The 12,112-nt window shown below is 40.5% G+C and overlaps 1 protein-coding gene across 14 annotated transcripts in view; it reads right to left on the bottom strand.

Moving 5' to 3' along the window:
• The window catches only part of LOC111580935 (rho GTPase-activating protein 12-like), a 71,971-nt gene that overhangs the window by 48,516 nt on the left and 11,343 nt on the right, over positions 1-12,112 (bottom strand). For 13 of the 14 annotated variants that reach the window (XM_055014417.1, XM_055014416.1, XM_055014420.1 and 10 more), the window contains exon 2: positions 10,927-11,701. In XM_055014417.1, the coding sequence (XP_054870392.1) occupies positions 10,927-11,628 (702 nt within the window). In that variant the 5' untranslated portion in view covers positions 11,629-11,701. Of the gene's footprint in view, positions 1-252; positions 451-10,926; positions 11,702-12,112 lie in introns of those variants that run through there. The other variant, XM_055014430.1, reaches the window with a different exon arrangement.

Raw genomic sequence — 12,112 nt, 5'->3', positions numbered from 1 at the left:
CAACAGTGCCAGCTGCCATGTGTGCATCTGTATGCTTCCTGCCACCCAAGAGTTGCATTTTGTTGGAAATATTGGCAAGCATGAGTCACTGTGCAGGACATTACTTAGATACAGTACATTACAACATCCTGAGGGGTTGTGCTGACTTGGACAATAAAGTGCATGTAGTTGTACGAGCACTGAAGTCGACTGTCTCTGTATTTCCGAGTGTCCCTGCTGTCAGTGCATGCACAGATAAAGAAGCTGTCTTACCGTCTCATTCTCATCTGGGTACATACTGTCCTGTAGCTGAGTTGCCGCCGCAGAGGAATAAGTCTTGTAGCCGGCGGTGCTGACGAGGACACTGATGATGCAGTGAAACACGGCAGCCCGAGCCTATTCACCGACTCTCTCTCTGACTGACATGTCACTGTGGCAAACCAGATAATGTCACTCTGAGACCCCACACACCCTCGAAAAACACACACCAACTCTAATTCACTCACACGTTCTTACATAAACAGAGAGGGAGAGAGAGAGAGAGGGAGCACACAGAGCTCAGTGATGCTCGCTCTCCCCGATTTGCCACGACACACACTGCTTGACCTGCACATAATGCCATAATGCTGCAGGACGCAGCGGCGGACATAATAACCAACATGCATGTGTACGCTCACACACACACACGCTCAGCCAGATATCCAATTGAAGCTTCCAGAGGGATTAGGAAAAGCTGCATAAAGTGAGGAACAGTGTGCCCAAACACACACACACACACATACTTGTGCATCCTCTGTCTCCAATCAAAGAAGTCGTACAGTTTACACTGGATTATCCCTCATAATCAGTATCGAGGGGAGTTATTATACTAGTGACGGTTGTGTTTTTTAAATGTCTAACTTCACTCCGACGGGATGAAGATCATCACTGCTCATCAAGCTACATTATGGCGTAGTAATAAAAACACTTCTTGCAATTAAAGCCTTCTGTTCTAATTAAAGCCTGTTTCTGTATTAGTGAGGCGGCTGTAAATCTTCACATCTCGGCTGCAATTTCTGACACAACTCCTACAATCAAATGCAAATGAAGACGGTGTCGCACGACTATCAGAAACTAGACATCCATCATCCAGAGACTTGCTTGTGGGAGAATTGAGGAACAACTCTCATTGTCCATGTCACTATAAAATTCAGTGCTTTGATGGCATTTGTTTAGTCTTAGTGCAGCACTGACTCAGTATTTTGGCAGCACAGTGATGTCTGTCATCAGGTTGCCTTCCAGGAAATGACTGCAATCATTTCCACATAGTTAAACAAAAACCAAGCACCAAAAATCAGCATCTTTAAACACCTTTAATGAGTTAGCAGAGGGTGCTTCCAAACTTGCAATTCTGTACTTTTTGCTTTTACCCAAAAGGCCCATTCTGAACCAGGAAAAACCATGTTAGACAATGGAAATGTTTCTCACTTGTCAAGGCATTATGCTATTTTTAGCAAAGTAATCTTTTTTAAAATCATTGGTTGATTTATAGCACTGCAAGAGTTAATATAAATCAATGAGCATTGTAGTTTCATGGTAAAATGGGATTTATAGTATGTATTTTGTCAATATGAGCAATGAATTTTGTTGGACATCCCAGTTGACTAATTTTATCAATTGTATAAAGTGCTTCTCAAGGGAAATTAACATAGTATTAACAATATTTCTACTGAGATTGAGAAGTTATTATTTTTTTATGTTGAAGTTGCATTAAAGAGAGGTAAAAATTGCATTGCATCAAAACAAAGAGGTAAGTTGAAAGAGCTGGATGAAGACCGGGCGAATTTTAAATGAAGGTAGCAGAAAAAGGAAATAAGAGAGTGCCAAAAAAAAAAAAAAAACAAGACTCAAAGCGAGGGTGTCAAACCTGGCCTCACCACTGCTCTGTTACACAAGAGCCAAACACACTGCAAAGCTGTGGGTCAGCTGCCAGACAACCTGAAGCTCTGAGTGTTTGTGTCCCAGGTTGAGAACAACACAGAGCAGTATAATAAACCCCTCAGGACTGCTTCATACCATCGGTGATGAGCACACAATCTGACACCACCACTTCTACACAACTCCACTGAGACTTCCTGGCCTTTTCCCAAATGACCTGCTGTTTTCTGACGGTGATTTTCCAAAAGAAGACATCTGTGAAGTCATTCTGAGGTTCAAATCCCAGAATATAACACTATCCACAACAGAAATAGTGAAATAATTGCACCAAAGATCTAGTAACTGGTGATTAAACATTTTTTGAGAGGACAAAGACAATAAGTTGAATCAATACCTTAATCTGTTTAGCAAAAATACCCCAAATTTGTTGGGTCCAGTTCCTACATCGTAAATAGCTGCCATTTTTCTTTGTCATAGAGGTCAGTAAATTACTTAAATATTATTCTGAGATATTTTTAGCTATGGCAAACAATTTGAAGACATCAGTTAGGGCTCCGGTAATTGTGATGGTTTATTCAAGAAAACAATAAACAGTAAAATAGAATGCTTGCAACCCTAATAAACACAATGTGTCATTGTGCTGACAGTTCTCTGGTTGCCCAAATGGTGACCCAGATGTAACAGAAGTGGGGTGTGACAGAAGGTCACCGATAATCCACAAACAATCTGGCAGGAAACATGCCAGAGCAAGATAAGGTGAAACCGAGGTAAGAAAAACACATAACACAACTAACAAGCTCAGCAAATGTTGGGAAGACAATGAGAACGATCAAGTCTGCTCATTTCATTTCAATGTCACTTACACGCCCCGTTTTGTCAACAGTTACCGTCATCACAGTGCCCTTGAGCAAAATATGTAATTCCTTGAGTTCATCAGCCAACAGCAGAGGATGGAAAAAAAACCAAAACTTGATCAATAGGCAGGAGTGGGCAATCTTAATCTAACTGATGATCTACTTTTCAGATAAAGTGTACATCGAATCGATAGCACCCTTAAATTAGTACAGCAGAGTTCAAAGTTGCCTGCTTCACCTGAACTAAGCAAAATGAGAATTGGTTGCGACACAATTAGAAACAAGAAAAGCACTCAGAGATCGCAGCACTCTGCCAAGGATGCTCAGTCGTATGATTTCCGACGCAAAAGTCCCGGTAAGTCCGCAGCGGTGGATTTGTAGTAGGATCGCAATGATGTGATCATCAGCAGGCAGCTGACATAGCGTTCACATGTCATAGTTACAGCGACGACATGCCTTCATCTTGCAATGATACAGAAATATTTAACAAATCTGTGGATCCAGATTAGACGCATCACTGCCTAAATCTAATCAGGTGGTTCTTGTATCATTTCTGACCTTCCCTGAAAATTTAGGAAATCAACAGCAAAACTCACGGCTATGTTTAATAGTGAAAGTAAGAGCATTTCCACATGCACAATGCAAAGGGAGCTCAAAGGAATGGGATTAAACAACTATGCAGCATTAAGAAAACCACTGATCAGTGAGGCTAATCAGAAAAAAGTGGGTTGTGCTCAGAGCTAAAGGTGGTCCAATGAAATATTACAGTGTGCAACTTTTTTTTGGACAGGCAGTGTATAATTATACACTACCGTTCAAAAGTTTGGGGTCACCCAGACAATTTCATGTTTTCCATGAAAATCACACATTTTATTCACGTGCTAACATAATTGCACAAGGGTTTTCTAATCATCAATGAGCCTTTCAACACCATTAGCTAACACAATGTAGCATTAGAACACAGGAGTGATGGTTGCTGGAAATGTTCCTCTGTACCCCTATGGAGATATTCCATTAAAAATCAGCTGTTTCCAGCTACAACAGTCATTTACCACATTAACAATGTCTAGACTGTATTTCTGATTCATTTAATCTTCATTGAAAAAAAAAGCTTTTCTTTCAAAGACAAGGACATTTTGAAATTGATAGCGACGTATGATATTGTACGTCGCTTTGGATGAAATCATCTGCTAAATGAAACAGTAGAATTGTATAATGTGTGAGAAGTTAGTTGAGCTGCACATTTGAAAGTTGTAAGTCTCTAACATCTAGCAGAGTTATTATATTTATCCCAGAAATGTTATAACTTCAATTGTCCAAATGTTCCCTTTCTGAATGTTTACATTTCAAAAACTACCCCTACTGTGCAGCTTTGGAGCAAACGACTATCTGGAATCATGTTACTGTTCCCTTTCTCCAGAACTAATAAGTGAAGCATCAAGGGGTGACTTTGTGTTCTCCAATCGTAGCTTTGTAACATCAATAACGATTATCCAGCTGGTCTTATCGGATGGAAACTCAACAAGCACGAAAACAGCAGAGAACCATGTTCAGAATAAAGTCAGAGTGAAAACAGTTTGCATCCATATGCACAACTAACCATGTGATCGCACAAGCTCAACCAAATTTAGATTATGGATCGTGATTCTGCTCCAAAAGATGATCATATGATGTTTTTGGCCAGATCGCCTGCCCCAAAACGTACTTGACCATAATTAATTCATGCTTTATTTAAAGTCTTTACAAACTGGAGTCCATTGTTTATTATATTTCCATCTGGGGGTTTTCAGCTTTAAACCACTGGGAACTCCCTGAAAGAGATCAGATCCTCTCGCAAACATGTGATATAATAAGCCCTTTTAATAAGGCGGAGAAAGAGAATTAACAGCAGTGCAGATGGCTTGGCTCCCATAAACAGATCCGTGTGTGCAGATGGACAAATTTGTATGGATGTGTCCGTTCATATGAGAGTCTTAACTCAACAGAAAAGGGTGTCACACTAACAAAACCACACAGATTTTCTGAATGTGTGCCTGTGTGGAGAAAGAATGAGTAACTGTATCAATAAATTACTTATTTTATGCTCTGTGGAAAACTACTGAATGTACAACAAGATGTGACAGTGTAAAGTCACAAACTCAACCTCCTGCCACAGCAGGTAATCAAAGAAATGAGGAAGTGTTTCCTCCACTCCATCATCCCTCTGAGCGACAGAGGTTTTTAGCTGATTACAGCTGTCACAAAGAACGATGGGAGTCTGAATGGTTGAGTGCATGTTATTGACTGTGACAATTAAGGGTGGGGGATACAGAGAGGTGGGAACTCTTAAGTGTGTTCTACTTTCAAAAGTGAGACACTAAGCAGAAGCTAAAAACTGTTGAAAATCAACAGCTGATCTGCATGCTTGGTGTCTCTTTTGAGGCCTTTAATAGCAGATTAAAGCTTCTGCTTGCAGAATGACAGTTCCATGCTAATGAACCAATTGAGATAACTGAGGCATTAAACCATTGTGTCAAAGGTTGTATTCTAAAGTTTCAGGTTGTTTTTTTTTTTCCTGAAAGACTAATCAGTTAATAAGGATGTATTACACAGCCTCACATTTTTTTCCAAGGGCTGTTTTTTTCACCGCAACATGTCAATACCTGTGCACTAGATTCAAATACAAGATTTTTTTATTGACCTGGAGGACTTAAATGATTCTGGTTCATCACATCATGCAGGTAAGACTTTGGATGGTTGTTCTGATAAACCAAATCCTCTTTTTCTAAATCCACATCACACAGTTTCTGGCTGCTGTCAAACAGCAACTTCAGACAAGCACGAACTGTGTGTCACACAAGGATTAAGCTCATAAACAGTATAATTTGATGCCTGTAGCGCACACATTTAACATGCAATGACATAAATCTGCCCAGTGTGCAAATATGCATAATACTATCTAAACCCGAGTTTAAGTGCTATTATTCTCCACACAGAGCCAAAAGCTTCAGCTATAACTCTCCAGTCAATATATTCTTTCAATATCAAACTTGTAAAGCCTGAACTTGGATAAATATAATGTGCAGTAAATTTCTTCTCATACACTCAATCAGCTACAAGACAACAAATTAACACATGCTATTATCTTCTTACAAGAGAAGCGGCCAAGCAGATCTAAAAAATGCTGCTTTTCTGGGGCGAAAACTGAGTGTTAATTTCGCAAACCAATTATGTGAGGTTACAACAAATGATACATAGCATATTTCATGCTTTTCACAACTGCTGATGGATTATTATGATCCTGAAGGAAGAGGGATGATGAAAAGCAATGGACGAGACGGTGCGGTGAAGCAGCAAATTAAAACACACTGAGACCTGGACAGCCATTATATTCAGAGGCTGGAGGGAAACATCTGCTTCAGCAAATACAATGTCCACAGTGGCCAGAGGCTTTGAGAAGTACTGTATGCACAAAAGTATCCAGTGATATCTCAGTTGGTAAATCGGAGGTTTTCCAACTATGTATCAGCGCCTTACAGGCTTACAAGAAACTCTGCAATAACGTGGTGGCACGTCTGTATTGTTTTTCCCACATATGACTGCACGGTTTCTTTTATTACTGTGTAGTTTCGTTGCAGAATGTCTCCTCTAAACTCTGTGCCTTCTGCTTTGTATATAGTGATTACCACAAATGGTGAAGGTGGTGTCGACAACAGCATGGAAAAAGATCTGGTACCTTGGCTACATGTTGAGTTTAAATGTAAAAAGTTTTGCAAAACCTGCATCTTTGCATATGAGGCTGTGAGAAATGGCCACATGCAATTTTAAGCAAACTTCAAACCACTGCTAACACTTGAGCTAAACTGTTGAAAGCGTGGAGCTTGCAGCAAAAGCACAACTTTAACATTGTGATGCCTTAAACAAGGCCACTGCATTAGAGGACACAAGGGGCCCCAAATTTTAAGAAAGATCACTTTAAGAAGAAAGTGATACAACAGTGTCTACAGGATGACCCAAAAGTCTAAAGGCTCTAAAAGGACATGTTAGGGCTGGTCAGTCACAAAAAGCTATCCAAGCTTTTATCCAATTGTATATTTACTGCTCATTGCATTTTGAATTAACAAAGCAAACTGGACAATCAATTTTTGTGCAGCTTAATCAAAAGGCAAATACATACCATGGCTCTAACAGTAAATGTACTTGTCCCAAACCACTGGCTACATGACATGAATTGATTGTAATGCAAAATTACACAGGTTTTCATGCTTATGTGATCGGCAACAGGGAAAGCACGTTTCAAACTAAAAGGATGTAGAATAGCTTTGTAACAGCCTGATTTCTATATCAGTCTCTCAGATTTCATTAATAGTAAACCAGCAACCAGTGTCTAAGATGACACAAATGACACATTAACACCCATTTGGGACCATCGTTGGACACAGATCATTTCCAAATTTTATTAATAATAGGCTCAGCTGTCAGAGCAATGATGAATAGATGAAACAATGATACAACAGTAGAAGTTGCTTAAAGGAGAACAAAAAACTAAAGTAGTGACAAAGTGGTTCTGGAGTACAGCAGATAAGAGCTTGGCACACTCATCATGAGCTACTCGAGTAGCTTATCAGAATCAGCTGAACCAGCTGGATAGAAGGAACCAGACCTGGCAGTTGGACACACAAACATTGATCTACTTCCTGCATGTGTGCTGCTGCTTGGGTTTTATATTCATTCCTTCTTTTCCTGCTTCAACAGTCATCATTTCTTTCCTTATCCTAAAAAAGGATATCCTTCAGGAAAGAAAAGAGGCTGATGGCTAAATCATGAGAGCAGAAAATGTGAGAACAGAGGTGTTGAGGGGCAGGCTCTGTGTATTTTAAGAAGTCCTGACTCACACCTGAGCTGTTGTCACCAGCAGCATGCTGCTAGAAGTGAGGAAAAACAAACAAGCAGCCCACTGATACTGGAGCAGTTTCACATCACCAGGCTTGTGGCGGAAACGCCCACCAGCCGGCTCGCATGAGCTGTGCTGGACTACTGACTAAACAACAGTCGCTGAAGGAACAGCACCGTGTTTACACTTCATAAATCTTCTTGACGACAGTGGTGCTGCAGCAACATGGAGGCCCATCTATTCAGTACAGATACGAACAGTGACAAGGTGAATCTAGATTCCAGAACAAAGATTATATCTATTGATATATCAAAAGATATATCAATTGCATGTATAGAAAAATACATTACAGGTGAAAGTGAGGACATCACATGATTTCTTTCCTTCTTGAATGCTCTATATTCCTTGGAAGTGAAGCTTAAGCACATCTGTGGATGAGCGCTAAAGCACATGACCAGCAAGTTTTAAAGAGAAACTCAGAGTGCCAGTGTGGATGGCTGAGAAACCATCTACAATGTCTACTGCTGGGATCCCATCATACACAAAATTGCCATCTATTTTGGTGTCGCTATGGTTTCGGTTTACATTGGGCAAAAGTGTACATTTTTAAGGACGATAATACAAGAATGATTGGGCCGCAATCTGCCCACTGGTGGATATACTTTTTAATCCTCAAAAACAAGTGCGTGAACATTTACGCTGACGTCACAGCTGGTGTTGCAGCTTTTATCCACATGTATGAGTTGATGAAAAGCTCATGGATCAGTGGCTGTAGAGTCCAATAACATACTTATACTAGCGAGATACTTAAAAAAAACTAATCAGTGAGGGCTTTAAACATGCACGTTTTACTCTCCTTTTGCTAAAATACTGAAATAAACAGATGATTTACAACATCAGAACCCATTCACATTTTAGATAAAGGTGTCTTCTATTCTGTAAGACCAACTTGACTCCAACTTGAAACTATGAATTGTGTCTTTCAGCTTTGCATGCTTAAGCTAGCACAGAGTAAAGCATTAATGCTCTCTCTTGCTGTGATTACTTGCAGAAGGTAGCAGCTGCAGCAGCTCTGCCACTCCATCTTCATCTACACAGGATGCATTTAGGCACAGTATTGAGCTGCAGGTCACCCACGGTTTGGAAGTGCTTAAAGCCCATTACACAACTATGTCCCAAAACGCAGAACAATTCAACTGAAGCATAAAAATACACTTTAGACGTCACCATTGCAGCCAGCTGAAGAGATTAAAATAGCAGCATGTGTGAGGTGGACAACTAAAAAGCACACTATAACTTAGATGGCACTTTCATGATTTTAATTTAAAATCACTGAATAAACTGTATAGTAACTATATTTTATGTGTCCTGATATCTAATTTAAAGAAGCCACTCAAAAGAGAAAGGAAAGGAAGAAGGATGCGACAGACAGATTAGTTATGTGGCCAAAGAGAGGGATTTTGCCTTTGTTTTAATATTTGCACTGAGAATGAAAAAATCCCAGAGTAATCACTGACACACAAAGGTGGACTGGTTGTATACATACCCAAAAACAAGTTTGACTACTCTGACCTTTGTCCTGCCATTTAAACGGCACACAGACTGGTCGAGGAAGGAAGGAGCTCCATTGTGGGCTGAGCTGCTTTAGGAGAAGATATCGAAATTGTATACGTTTGCTTTTAGATAACCTTTCACACACACATCATAGTGAGTCAGCAGTGACCTCAAAGTGTGACACAACATACTGAAATCAGTAATTCTGAAACTAAAGTTGACAAGATGAACTGTTAAGCCCTGTTGTCCCTGGTGACTGATAAAAGTCTTAAAGAAAAAGTCTTATTTTATATATTATGTTTATATTTCTTTGTAGTTACATCAATGACAAGAAAACCTACATTGTGATGATATTTTAAAATTACACAGGCAACTTGAATCAAATATTTTTCTTACTTTATATTTTAGACTAAATGTGTTTTGGGTGGATTGCCAAGTGCATTTCAGATGTCAATCAAAAATATGTTAAAAAATGTTCAAAATATGCAGGTTTCTTCAAATGTGGTTTTGTTTTATTGCAGAGGCGTATGTTCCATTTTAAATGAAGGCCTTAAAATTTATTGTAGTCTATTAAATTATGGATATTGTACTGGTATATCGTTCAAAAATGGAAAGAAAGAATATTGCCTCTTTAAAAGTTGGAAGGTTTATGATAACTAGTTGATAAAAGATGAATAACCTCACACAGACAGTCAAACGGCATACAACAATAGCTGCTACAAATCTGTTCACATCAGTTATGAAGTAAATAAATAAATTCTGCAGAGCAATAATTGTTCTAGATCCCAAATCTTATCTAATTATCATTTCTGACATATTAATATTGGTATTCAGGTCACATTTCCACAACTGTGACAGCATTCTGCAGAAGTAACATAAACAACTTATACTGTACTCCACTTCTTTGTATGAAGAAAATGAGCTCTACAGCCAGAAGCAGCACCACTGAGACCCGGTTTCTATTTTCTCCCCTGCCTTTGTTCTGCAGCAGACTGAGCTAATGATTCAAGGAACAAACACTGCCATTGACCAGTGGTTAATCAGCTCACTCATCTCACTGGCACTGCTTTAACGTAGCTTTTAGACTTGACTCTCCTTTTCAACAAAACTTTCTGTAAGGAGGTCAAGAGGTGAGATCACCGCAGCGTGACGAGATTGACAGGAAGAACATCCCTGTGGCAATCACAGTGTGAGCCAGCGAATCATCAACAGAAAACGTTTGATTTTAATGGTTACGGCACACACCTTTGTTTGCCCCTCAGTTGTCGGACCTTTGTTGCATATCACTCAACAAATATTGCTCTTCCTGTCGTTTCCTGTGTGTATCTCCACTGATGCTTTCCAATAAAAGCAAAATACCAAATAATTAATGCTATTACTGGAAAAGACAAAAGTCACTATTAGCACAGGCTTGTTGAAAGCTCTTATTTTACATTTGTTAAGAGCAACTAGTCCTCATAACTTGATATTGCTTGAATGTAAAAAGCTGTCCACAAACACTGTCAGTTGTCTGATAAGAGAAAATGGCTGAACACAGCTCCGTTGCACGATCTGTACCTCAAACTACTGTCACTATGCCTGTATGGTACTGAAGTATGTATATTAGTTCTCTTGGTAAATCTATTAAAGCCTTTATTTAAAACTACTGAAGTAACATCCAGTGAATCAACAATAAACCAACATTAGTGTTAACCTTCTCATGTATAGAGGCACACAACAGCAACAAAACAAGACCAGCTGGGACTTTACCTGGAGATGTTCGGTGGAAGAGCTGCTCAGTTCGTCTCCAGACTCGGAGTCGTTGGTGCGCCTCTCTTCCCCCGCAGAGTCACAGTGTTGGGTGTTGTCCACGTCTAGCGGGGCCCTGACCATCTCCGGGGATCTGGCTCGGGTTCGGGGCAGAGTGCTGGACCCCCCTTTGTAAGAGGGCTGGGGGCCGCCACCGTGGACAAGGATTTCAGCCAGAGATCTGTCGTGGTCGGTGGGAGTGGTGGGGGCGTGATGGTGGTGGTTACTGTCCCTGCGTGGAATGGGAGGACTAAAGTTGCCCGAAGAGGCAGTTTGTGCTGAAGGAGAGCGCCGATAGTTGGACTCACGTCTGTGGAGGTTCTCGGCGGGCGGATCGTGGAGTCCCAGCTCCAGATTTGATGGTTTTACCCAAAGTGAACCTGCTCTAAGTGGAGACGTGTTGCCGGTGTTGGCAGGAGGATGTGGGATGGGTTTGGAAGGAGGCATGAGGGCTTTGCGAACTTCGCGGACATACTGAGCAGGTACATAAAAGGCTTTAGTCCCTTCCTCTTTCCTCACCTGCCACCAGTCCTCGTTTGTTTTCTTAACCAGCATGTAGCATTCCCCCTGCCGGATGGTAATGAGGCGGTCCTTGGACTTGTACTCGTAGTCATACTCCACCTCGATGTAGACCTGGCCCGGGGCAATAGGCAATTCCGCCATGATGCCTCTGACTCTCCACCAGGCAGTTCACCACAGGAGGAAAAAATCTGTTACCATGGCTTCATTTGCGGAGCTGGGGAGAGAACAAACAGCGCTTAAAATGACATAGTTGTGAATGAGCATTTCATTTTCACAGCATCTCTGTGCAGCCTTGTAATCAGAAACTAGAAATGCAACTTTTATAGATTTGTCTGAATGGATCGTCAGCATCAAAATGAATTAATAATTGAGGAATTGTTAAAACAAACTAAGTACAGTGGACAAAACTCCATAGGTTGATAGAGCATGTTAGTAAACCATGGACACATGACATTTACTGCAGAGAGAAGTTAGTTGTATTAGCCACTTGCCTATATAAAAAGTGCTCATCTTCAATACCTGAATGCTTGCCAGAAGCCATTAACCACCACAAAAGTCTCTGTCATGGTGCCCATTGCATTGTGGTCTGAATGACTGTTCCCCTGGCTCACTTCAGTATTAAATA

This window comes from Amphiprion ocellaris, chromosome 10 (genome assembly GCF_022539595.1).
Source record: "Amphiprion ocellaris isolate individual 3 ecotype Okinawa chromosome 10, ASM2253959v1, whole genome shotgun sequence".
Classification (NCBI taxonomy): domain Eukaryota; kingdom Metazoa; phylum Chordata; class Actinopteri; family Pomacentridae; genus Amphiprion; species Amphiprion ocellaris.
Note: the sequence above shows the minus strand (reverse complement) of the source record. Positions and strands in the feature narration are given on the sequence as shown.